The sequence below is a fragment of the Balearica regulorum genome, chromosome 14 (genome assembly GCF_011004875.1).
Source record: "Balearica regulorum gibbericeps isolate bBalReg1 chromosome 14, bBalReg1.pri, whole genome shotgun sequence".
Lineage (NCBI taxonomy): Eukaryota > Metazoa > Chordata > Aves > Gruiformes > Gruidae > Balearica > Balearica regulorum.
In genome coordinates, this window is record NC_046197.1 from 9,005,795 (window position 1) to 9,018,232 (window position 12,438).

At 39.2% G+C, this 12,438-nt stretch overlaps 1 protein-coding gene across 2 annotated transcripts in view; it reads right to left on the minus strand.

Moving 5' to 3' along the window:
* ADRA1B (adrenoceptor alpha 1B) overlaps nucleotides 1-12,438 on the minus strand; it is a 29,687-nt gene that overhangs the window by 3,162 nt on the left and 14,087 nt on the right. Inside the window, exon 2 of one of the 2 annotated variants that reach the window (XM_010309502.2) lies at nucleotides 6,006-8,492. The exons of the other annotated variant lie outside the window; for it this stretch is intronic. Within the exon in view, the coding sequence (XP_010307804.2) occupies nucleotides 7,930-8,492 (563 nt within the window). The 3' untranslated portion in view covers nucleotides 6,006-7,929. Of the gene's footprint in view, nucleotides 1-6,005; nucleotides 8,493-12,438 lie in introns of those variants that run through there. 2 annotated transcript variants of the gene reach the window in all.

Here is a 12,438-nt window from a genome sequence, read left to right on the forward strand (position 1 = left end):
GGGAATTACTAGATAGGGAGCATGTTCTTCACTGGTCAAGCTAATACATTTTGACATAAGAAATTCCCAGTAACACCACCAGATTTCCTTTCCCTGTCACCTTCCACTTATCTCAACGAACCTATCCCAGTATTTTTTCAAGCTTTCCATTGTTTTCATCAGTTTGACTCAAGTTCACAGGGTATAAAATAAGGGTCTAACCTGTTCATTAAGACTACTCTTTGCCTTTATCACTGTTTACATGTTTTGTAGAGGCAGGATGCTCATTGTTCAGCCAGTGTAAATGAATTTGTCTCATTTCAGCTCAAAACTATGCCAATTCACATCATTACAGTATTTAAAGCAGGATTTGCTGTAGTGAAGTCACTAAATCATCTAGTGGGATTGCATGCCCTACCAGTGACTTTCATTTGGGGCATGCTACTTCTTACACCTGTGTCAAACTCACACCCTCAATGGTGCTAAAGGAAAAGTGAAGTGACTGAGACACGTTTGTAATCTCTATGAAATACACTGGTTACAGGAATAAATAAAAAATGCAGCTTTAACATTAATCCAGTGCTTGATTCAAATCACTAATATGCATATCATTGTGAATGACTAAAAAGCAGAAGAATTGTTTCAGATTAGTCTTACTAGAACTGCGTGCTCAAATTTGAATGTGATATTCCTAAAATTATATATATTATAGGAAAAAGCCAAACCATAGATTTCAACTGAGTATAAATTGAACCTAACCTTACGCTTTTACAACCAAGGCAAGACAACAGAGGAATGCAGAGGCATCTGTCCATGTTGTAGTGACAGAAATTGACATAATAGTCTTGCTTTTCTCTAAGGAGGGCTTCACTTAACTCCTCATTTTAGTTATAAGCCAATCAGATAAACATGGTATAACGAGTTGTCCTGTGACCATTAGGATGAATAAAGGCTAATTTATGGATTTGCAGCCTTTATCTCTTAACACTTCTCCCTTTCACTTGGTATTCTCAGCACCCTCATTTGTCTTCCATGCTGTCCTCCCACATGCCCTGCTCCACGTTGCCCGGTCTTATTGGGCAAATGGGAGCATGTGGCTTAGCTGCTTCTGGGCTGTGTGTGAGCTGACTAGCTAGTCAGCATGTACAAGCTTAGTAGCCAGCAGGCTTTGAAATTGGTCAAGGAACACACTTATAGAGGTCTTCTGCTGAGAGGATGTGCTAATTTGGGTCTCCTCCCTCTATTCAGCCACAAATTTTCATAATACAGAACTGATTATCTGTCTTAATTTAACTTCATGTTCAATTTGGTAGAAATCAATGAAGAAGTTCGAAAGCTAGTAAGAAGAGGATGGGAAAGGAAGCTGACAGATGGACAGACAGAATGATTGTGTGAACCTCATTTCTTTAAAATACCAGGGTAAAGATTCATGCAAGATAATGAGCAATATGTTATTTGCAAACTTTTATATATGTTCATATATTCATCTACAGTTAAAGGTGAAAGCAGCTTTGTGTAATATATTGGAATAAGGTCTCTGTTCCTGGATCCAAAATTTTCTATGAATAGGCTAAACCACATAATTTTTATATCTAGATTTCATTCTCTGTTTCCCAGGAAGTGTTACACACTGTCCAATATATATAAACTTTGTGAACATCATGCTTGTTCTCAGCTGGCTGGCACAAATGTCTCTACACAGGCAGGAGAATGGAGTAAAAAAAATTCTGTACACTTTACTACAGAAAGCATGGTTAATGATGCTTTGATTACTGTGTGTTCAGAGAGAAATTTCTCTTCCATTTCATAGGCAAACCAATAATTATACAACCCAAGAGAATAATGAGTGAGTTTAGAGCTGTTTGCATGTGTAAGTATACAAACCTAAAATAGTAAGTAATGGATAGAGACAGCTTAAGAAGATGTATCATTTCTGTCTGCTTGTAATGTCAGCTGAGCAGATGGTTCCAGTGAGCCACTTAAATGTAAAATAGCTGTTCCTCTTTCTCCTGTGAGCTTTTGGAGGTTTTCTTTCATACTTAACATATTCGCTGAATGCTATACATAGGTCTGCTAAAAAGTATTAAACTCTTGTAAGACAAGTATGTGGAAAAATATTTGACAAAAGAAAAAATATGCCTGCATAAATAAGGGTTATCTAGGGTGATAACAAAAGACAGCAAAATACCGTTGTCTGTAGATTGTGTGCAATGCATGGAGTTAGATGTTTGACAATGGGATCTAATACAGACTAACTGGGAGAACCTAAGCTGAAAGCGGCCTGCTGGCATGTACTAGGACATTGCTGGGAGGACAGAAGGCATCCTGAAACCGTGCCTTGTCCAAGGACCTTGCTGCGTGTGGCAGGAAGGTATCTCCAAACACTTGGGATCCACAGTGTAGATCTGTCTGCTGAGAGCAGGCACTTTCAACTGTTCTTTGCAGGGAAGAGTAAAGCTCACTCTTTTTAAAAAAACAGAGGAGGCCCAACAGTTACAGAATGGCAATTAGCATATCACTCATTCCATAAGAGGACTCATGGGTTCAATTTTCTCTTCTCTCTAAGGACTGCCTTAAGCCCTGAAGAAAAATTTGCTGGATCTTTCCTGTAGAAGCCATGCAACTGTATAGCTGGCACCTCAAGGTGCATTGTGCAAGGGGGAGGGAATGTCATGCCACAGTGCTGTGCACAGCCATCTGAAAGGGTGGAGTACTGTTCTCTGCTCCTTGCGCTGTCTGCGCAGATTATTATACAGCCTGGAGGTGAAACATAAAAACAGTCATTAGGGCAGAGGCTGGAAGTTTCCTAGGTTAGTACCCTGACCACCAGATTACTGCTTCAGGTATTTTTACTATCTTGGGAATCATGACTTACCTTTTGCACAAATAACACATCACGAGGACAGTAACTAGTATCCCTTCCAGTCCCAAAAAAGTCATAGTGAGTGGAAACATTTTTTGGTTCCATTAAAGTGACTTAAACTAGCATGATGTGTCTTTATATTCTGAAATATTTCCTTTTGACCATGTCAGGATGAAAGTGGCGTTTCTTCGTCTGATGCATCATCCCTGTGATACCATGTTCTGCCCTATGAAGTGTGTGAGCCATAGCATTGCCAGCATGGTTTGGGAAAAAGGTAAGCATGTCTGTTGTTGAGTGTATCAAAAAAGAATCTAGCTTATTGTCAGAATGAGCTGGTTAGTTTGTGGCCACTAACAGGAATAAGCAGTTGTTAGTATACCGATACTTTCATACCATAGCTGCTGTGGATTATCATCTCCTGTGTTGTGCATTTTCTGCTCACTTGTATCAGGAGAAAGTCAAGCACAGAAACTGAGAGCAGAGAGCATGTCTGTTGAATAGAAAGTTGCTATTTTTACATTTTCCAAACTAGAACTGCACTTTATAATATTAATGTCTCCTCTTCTCTCCTTGTCACATTTGAAAAGATAATAGAAAACTGCATTTCCAAAGAGTAAAGAATATAGACTGCTCTAGAGTTTCAGTCTCATTCAGTTGGATTGATTTTATCATAACTCTTTTTAAAAATAAGAAGCACTTTTATGATAGCTGAGTGCATTGAAGCCTAATGGATTTAATTTATGTGCAGCTGGGCTGTAACAATACTCTGTGAGCCATTACAGCTGTGCCTCTCAACTGAATAGCTTTGTACAAGCCCCTAGTTAGTGATTAAGCTCCACACAGTAGCTTAACCTGGAGAAATTCGCAGTGTTTTATGAACACCTTCTGTGCTAAATGGCAGCAGCTCCTCTTTGGAGGCAAATCTATTTGCCCACAAAATGGGTTCATCAGAAGGTCTGTTAATATGCATAAAAATATGCACAATGGAGTATAGTTGCATCTGATAGACCACCATCGTGTGCCAATTGCCATCTCACTGGATTGTGGATGTTCTGCTTGTCAAATTAATTTTGGCTGTAGTAAAATATGGGCTAATATGGGCTTGTCCCACAAGGTTTGATGATGATGCCCTGACCCAAATAGTTTTTCCTTTAAAGGAAAACATTGCAACAAATGAAAGACTAACAAAGGGAAGAGGGTGATTTGTATGGCCTCATTTGGGCTGGCTTTGCCTGGTGGAGGTCGTAGAAGATTCCAGTGGTAAAAATAAAGGTATTTAGAATAGATTTGTTTTAGAGAAGTCAGGTGGCCTTGCAAGGGTTTCATATTTTAAGGTGGCATATCAGACTTTCTCCTCTGTAATCTTAGTGGTCCCTCCTTCAGATCCATGTTTTGGTTTTTTTTCTTCATTTTTACGGTCAGTTTTATTGCCTGTACCTTTGTTGAAGCTGTGGCTGGAGATGAAGTAGGTGTTGTTGGCAGCTTATGAGCAGATGTGACACGACTCTTTTGAAGTCTTACATAGTTTAGCATATTGGCATGGATTGGTCCCCACTGGTACAGCATTGCTTAGTATAAAAACAGGCTGTGTGGGACCCTACAAAAATGGGAATTCATGAGATGAAAAGTAAAAAGCTTAGAAGAGCAATCATCTATTTGTTTGTGGGAAGTTATGTAATATCATGCATGACTATAGAGAGCCTGGTATGGCAGATATGTACATGACCTGGAAAAAAGCTTGGAGAAATGTATTTTAGAGAAATAAATAAATATTAGGAATCCTTCCATCTTATATTTGTTACAATTACGAGATGTAAGCTCTCCAGTCTTAAAATTCAATTGGATAATGATGAAGAATGAGACACAGTTTGTTAAAATAATATCTGAAGTATATATCGGGTATAGTGTGAACTTGTTCTCACTTTTTGCTATTCCTGGTTGCTGTGTTGGAGCCTACAGTTTGTCGTTCCTTCATCTGTCTATGCTAGGGTTTCTATGAGATGATCCCTTAGGATGTGGCCTAATGAATATGCTAAAAAAAACGGGCCTGATCTAAATTTTTGTCTTAGAAATGGCAGAGTGTATTTGTTTTGATTGCCTGCGATTATTTCCAACTTCTTGTTTTCCAGCTTCAACATGGTGAATAAACTTTTTTCCCCTTCTTGTTTTCCCTAGTATCAGAAATCCCAAAGCAGAGCCTCTCTTAGTCTCCTGTCTTCTTGGAAAGGCAGTATAACCTAATCATGTCCCCAGGGAGGTTGCCCTTACCATGCTTGCAGGACTTGGGCTTGAGGAAGGGAAGCACTACAGGGTAGAGATCCTGTGGCTCTTGAGCCACGTGTTTTGTGTGCAGCTCAGATGTGCCTCCCACGCTGGGTAGGACACAGGCAGAGCAGCAGTGCTGTGGCTGGCTGTGAGGGAAGGCAAACTAGCAGGGGTGGATGAGTCTGTGTTGCTGTCCCTGCAGAGTCCAGCAGCCTTCCCAGCTCAAACTTACAGAAGATCAGTGTAACTCTTGAGGAAAAATATTGCTTCTGCCTGTGGAATGCCTTCTCCACTTTTTAAGGCTTGTGGGACCTGTGTCTTGGAGTTTTTGAATCTCTGAGGATTTTGGTATATGCATCATAAGTTTAGAGGCACTGGCTATTCTAAATGGCATGGACTAGCATGATGTTAATGCATATCTTCTCCTCCTGATCAATTACAGTGTTTAGAGAAAGCTGTTTTTTCAGTACTAAAATGAAATTCTCTTTTCATAGATTTTTTTTTTTTTTAAAAAGAGCAGTAAGGGAACCTTCCTTGCAGTTTTTGTGATATTGTATGTAAAAATGTACAAAGATGATAAGTACTCACAGGTCACTTGAGTATGGGATAAAAGCCTATATGATTTTGTAGGTAATTAGAGAATTATGTCTTTGTTTGAGGAGCTTAAATGATAATCAGAGATCACACAGCCTTTATTTGGAGTAGAAACTAATTAAAAGAATGATCAGTCTCTGAGAGCTACATAGTTAAAGGCTTTAGAGTAATGGAATGCTATTTATTCTGAAACTTTGCAGTATCACTTTGAAATTCTCAAATATGGATAACATTACTTGGATTTACTTTACACTATACAAGTCATTTGTGAGTAAAAATTTACCTGAAGTGTGCTGTCAGGTGATTAGATTAAACAAATTTATTTCCAATTAACAGTAATTTTGAAGCGGCTTTACAAAACGCAGAAGTGTTTGACAGACTACTGTAGGTTCCCTCCAAAAATTATTACAGTAGGTTAGAAATACAGTTCTCTGCCTTTTACAGGCCCGAAGAGGATAGCTTCATACCAGTATATCACAGCTAGATAGAATATTCTTTGTGGCAAGCTCAATGTATGAGCAACAAGAGTATTTTATAATACTTTTAAATTTTATAAGCATTGTCCTTTTAAGAGGAAATTATGACCTTCTCCACAATCCAAATGGAATTATTAAACTAGGAGATTTGCCATAACTTGAATCAGGATAAGACTTAAAATATACTTATGTGGTTCTTACTATAACATACGACCATGGGAAGACTTTGGAACATGACTTCCCTATCATTGCTCACTGAACTGGGGGATATTTCATCTAACCACAAGCCACATCCATCCCTGTCAACTTAATGAGAGAATATACATTTAAAAAAAACAAAAGGAAATGGGTCTCCCTTAGGACCTAGCATTATTAAATTGTCCCTAAGTGTTTTTAGTACATCTGTTTATGGTTTGTTCTCTGTTTCAAGCTTTAAAAAAAAGTCATTAAAATCCCTAATAAGGAAGGTCTCAGTTGGAGGAAGGAGTAAATACCAATTTTCATGGTTTGTACCACTTCATGTAAAAAAGTCAGTCATTAGTTTCATGATTCACATTTAATTGCAAAAGATGAAAATAACTTCCAAACATGACCTAAAATGTCCTAGAAGATATTCTCAGGACTTCTCTTACAGTAGTATATTATTGAGCTGAAAAATATTTATGACAGTGAAACGTACGCTACTCCATTGCTTTGACTCTTTCTCTTCTTATCTGAGTGGCAAAGTAAAGGCCTCTAAATGTGCAATATGATTTTCAAAGTGTGCTGAAAGAACCAGGGGCTCAGTGCATTTGTCCTAAGGCTGGGGTTTGGGCCTCCAGGAGCCAGTGCTCTTTTGTGCTCTGTCCACAACACTGTTTATGAGGTATTTGGAGTGATTTATGCGTGTTGCTTTTAGAAATCAGATCCTCTGGTAGCCTGAACGTTTACAGGACACTTACTAGTGTGCTGAAATGTAGATTGTGAGCTCTCATCATTGATGGTATTTTCAAACTTTCAAAAAAGAACATGGTGAAGGATAGAAGAGTTGCATATGTTGGTGATGTGGGAATCATGGAAAGGAAGAAACTGCAGAGAGATTCAAGAGCATGCTAGGAGTTACAATGGCAAACTTAACCGCTATGAGTGTTTTATTTTTAAGTAAAAATCATGATGAGGGAACTTGGCTGAATTCCTGTCCTATAGTAATAGGTGAAAGTGTTTAAATTGTTGCGAAATGACTTTAATCTTTGACATTCTTTTCCATTTCTAAAGTGCTAATGTACAGTGAAGTACAACAATAAGAATTTACAGGCAAAACCAGCGGCAACTAGTACCCTGGAGAGGTACAAACAACACTTCATTGCTCACTTCCACTCTCAGGCATCCATACAATGCAGACACATACATGCACACGCACACATTCATACACATTTCCCCTGCCCACCCCCATATTTATACATTCTTTCTATATACATATGTGTTTGGCTGTTCCACAGCACTTCCACAACATTTTGGAATAATTGGATGTGCACTTCCCTGGGTTTATGCGGTGCCTTCCCTGCATTCTGTTCTTGCTTCAGTAGCCTCTGGCAACTGACTGGGAATATGGTTAGCCCCTAAACTTTGCTGCTGTTGTGACAAAAATCTGCCTGTTCCTCTCTGGCTTCCTTCCAGTGTTATGTTGAGAAACTGTGCAAAGGTCCATTTCTTCACCTGGGCTAAATGTGAAACAGGTTCGTGTACAAAGAGGACAGACCGTTCAGAATCTGTTCATTCCAGCATCATGTTTGCTCTACAGTCGGTTTTGCCATTCAGTGTGTCACACATGGCCTCATGGTCCCCATCGCTGGGAGCTTGGCTGCCAGCAGGAACATGTCCATTGCGCTCTGTTAAGAGATTGAAGGTAAAGAACTGGCATGGGTCCTTTTGTCTGCTGCCTTCCTGTAAGGGGCTCAGGAAAGAGCTGGAGTTCTTCCATTCCTGGAATGTGCACATCTCCATATGTGGGTGAGTGATTTTGCTCAGGTAGCCGGGGCTGGGAGATGCTGAAGATAATGTCCTCTGACTGCCGCTTAGGAAACTCCCGCTATCTTCCAGAGAGTCCTTCCTAGGGTGTTCGAAGGAGCACCGATTCCAGTTCCTGTAGCTGTAGGCCCACCACCCCAACTGCTTTCGACGGTGACACTGGCATTTTAGGATCTGTATAAAAGCCCTCTTGAACTCTTTGCTTGAGCAAGGATAGATGATTGGATTCAAGCAGCTGTTAAAGTAGCCAAGCCAAAAAATCACCTTGAAGATCGTTTCAGGGGGCTTCAGAGCTGAAAACAGAGATCCTGTCCAGAAGAAACAAGCAGAGACAATATCTGAGATAATTGGTTTGCCTGCCTTTAGGAAGGGTAAATGTCCCATCAGATCACTGTTGGAATCTGTTTATTAAAAGTCTTTAATGCATGTTGCTTTCATTTTTGGTCTTTTGGTAATAAAATGTTATTTTTCTCATTTTTAAAGCTAATAAGGAAATGCTTTCTACCATCCGAAAGCTAAAGGATCACATAATTAATGTAGAATTAAAAAACAAATAGTAGTCCTTGTGTTTATATGTACACATCTGTTGCACTAACATCTATTCATCCCAATGAAAGATCAAACCTCCATTGTCCAAGCTGCTGCACAATGCACACCTGGAATAAGGTTGTGCCTTCTCCAAAGAGCTTTCACATGTCATTTTTGAAGAAAAAGATCTAACCATTCCCAGACTTCTCAGAAGGTGTGTGTTCAGACCTACCTTATAACTTCTAATATATTCTTTGGCAGCTCCTAAACATCACCCCCTTTATCTAGATGATTATTATGATAGTACAAACCTCTTGAAACCTGAAGTTAATTGTGGTACTTCCCATATCTCAGGCATTCATAAAAATGCTGTAACCCAAACAAAGACGTTATTTTATGAATACTTCCTCTTCCATTCACAACCAAATAATTTCTCTAAAGAAGCTGCCCAAATAAAAAACTCATACTGGGAAATCCATTTCATGTACTTTTAGTATTAAAAACATGCAACTGATCAGCTAAATTTAGCAAATGGGGCTTTATAAAAGAATGTATGACATTTTTAAAGCAGAACAGGCATTCATGTTATCCAGCTGGGAAAACACCTTTGTGTCTGGCTCAAATAATCAGAGAGCAGGGATTGAGGAGAGAATTCTTATATGAAGAACTGGAGTTAGATTTGAAGAGTTTTTCAAATGGAAGGTGACACTCAAGCCTGAATGTCACATCTCTGAGAAGGGTGACCTTTTACGCTGGAGTGGTTTCAGATTCCCTGGGCTGTGAAAGCAGCTGAGTCAGTTGTGACTGTCAGGATGCCTTAGTGGGGAGGGGTATGATTCTAGGCATATTTCCCATCTCATAGCAATGCAGAGGCCATGGCTTGGGCCTCCAAACTATGCAAAAGCACTTCCTAGCTTTTTGGGTAAATAGCTCTTATGTGCCACAGCAGATACTGCTGTTTATCTAGACGACAATGCTGGCCTGGTGCTGACTGTAGAGTCTGACTCTCCTTAGCTCACAAGCAAGCCAAAGGGAGGTAAGTATGTGTCATTCCTCACCCATCCACTGCCCTCCTCAGTGTCTCAATTCATCCCCAGCCTGGCTCAAAAGAGAAAATAAGATGCTGAGATGGCACCAGCTATCTGGAAAGACTTTTCCTCCCCGGCACTTGGGCAGTAGGAGTCAGAAAAGATCCTGTGAATCCAGAATAATAGATTTTTTTCCCCTGGCAGTGTTTTGGGATGGTGCCAGCTAGCACTAGCTCTGCCTGTTGTCTTGGAGCTAAGCAACATGCTAGCCCTTAAGGTTAAAATGGAGGTTTTAAATTACAAGGTTCATAGTAGTTCTTTCATGACTCCTGCACGTTACTGACTTTTACTCTGCGTGCAAGACTAAGTTGAACCCACGTCCCTTAGTACTTTGTTGCTGCTAATGATTTGTGGGGTTTGACCAATGCCACTTCTGTCCATCTGATGGAGATCTTACATCTGACCTGATTGATACTGCAGAAAGTAAAGAGTACATGTCTAACACCTGAGAAACTATGAACTGTATTTGATACATTTCCAACAGATAAATCAATGCAAGCACTTCACTGTGTCTTGTGAGTGTTACGTACTCTTTGGTGAAAGATTCAGCAACAATTCATGTGATTCTGTGGAATAAACTGTTAAATGGTTGTCAAATTCTTATAAAGCTCTAGGAAAAGTTGATCTAAGCTTATAACTGCAGCCAAGATGAAGAAGATGCTCCAAAATCTCCCACATGCACATTTGCAAACCTTTTCAGGATTCATTTTGTAAATAATAATTGCTAATGTTTTCCCTTCAGTTTAGGGAAAAGAGAAGCTTTGTGACATTACAAAACAAGTACAAACATGACTATGTACAACAAGGTACTTTTTGGAGCTCATACTGATAAATTTCTTAAATTGTTTTCTGGAACTCCTTTAAACTATAAATGATTTTTAGCTCTTAAAGCCGAGTAAACCTCGTGAAGTGGCTAAAGAGCTCCCATTTTTTCTTATGTGTGAATGTGGAATGAGCAGTGGTGAATTTGTCCAGATCGGTTGGTTTGCCTTTGTACTGTAACAACTGAAAATCTACAGGACATTCCTCTACCACATTTAAATATTTTTAGGCAGGTTAAATATGGACAGAGTAAATGCTACAGTATGTGTTCCTTAAGGAAAAAAGGTAAGAAGCTTATGCTTATCTTCCATGATGATCTATTTTTCAAATGCCATTTGAAAAAAATGACAGCAGGCCATTTTCAGCAGCTGCAGCAAGCATTTTCAAACCTCTTTTATATTAAAGGGCAGTAACACAAAAGAGCAGAGAATTTCCTCATAGCAGCCCTGACTGACAGAGGCACCTTGTGTTCAGACCTGGTTCTAGAAAAATGACTGAGCCCCAGTCAGCCATTTAAAAGCTATCATGACCTTGGCTGAGTCATTAACAGGAAATCTGGAAATAGACCAGTTTGGAAAGCTATGTGGTGGTGTGATTTAAAAATAAAGATCAGCATTTAGTTAAAATAGTGGAAAAGTTTTGAAACTAAGAAATTCAGGAATAAGTGTCAAGGACCTGATGAAAACACTGATCATTAAACACTACTTTATTCTCCACTTTCTCCTGGTTCTGCAAACAGCACAATGCAAGTGTTGCTTGACTCTTAAATTCTATGCAAACTAGTAGATTAAGTTTTCACAAGAAGGTGAGGAAGCATGCTTTTCTGAATGAGGAATATTAATTTGGTAAATAAGCCATTGATTTATAGACTGGTGTGTTAATTGCTCTTATTTCAGACTGATATATTGATGTATTAAAACTGGATTGAATTCTTAACTCGTCTCTCTCTCTCTATATGTATATAGAATATATATTCCTTTTATATATATGTATGTAATTATAGAATTTTTCCAGATAATTTGGTTTGCCTTTGTCTCATACTGTAACAATTGAAAATCTACAGGACATAGAGAGAGATATATATGCAACTGCTTTGAAGGGAGATTGATTTAATCTATGAATTTTCTTTATGGTATAATGCATTATTACTTCCTAGGTTTTTTTAAAAAATCAGGTGGTAGACAATTATTCCAAGAAGGCCCTAGCAATAAGAGAGGTCACTGCAGTCCTGGTGAGAATACGTTCACATATAGGAGCATGGTTCATTTGCTCTCCGATAGCACTTTTCACCTGTCAGTCATCCTGACTTCATGCCATCCTGATTTTACCAGTGGGCCATCTGAGCTGGGGGAAGGTAAAAGCAATCAGCTGAAGGTCATGAGCTAAATAATTTTCACCAGTAGAAATTTTCACCAAAAAGTTTTTGTTTTACCAGGAAAAGAACCATGAGACCTGGCACGACTCTCCTAACCATTAGAACTCACAGTGGGTAGTACAGTGCATTCAGGTAGTGTGCTTGGTGGGTCCCGCTACCTGCTACCACCCAAGGAAAAGCAGAATTCAAGATTTCCTGAGATTAGCAGAAACTGGTTGATGCACATGATGATACATTGCTGGCCCTACACAGACTATATGCGATGATCGTAGCAAAACTCCACCTACAAAGGGATCCATGGCTAATGAAGGGATCCTCCACCACCAAAAGCTACAGATGCTCTGAAAGGTAGTAGTTTTGTAATACAACTTTCATCATGGTGAAGGACAAAGGACTGAGGAGACACATGGCAATTCATCTTTAAAAACATAGAAGTTACCT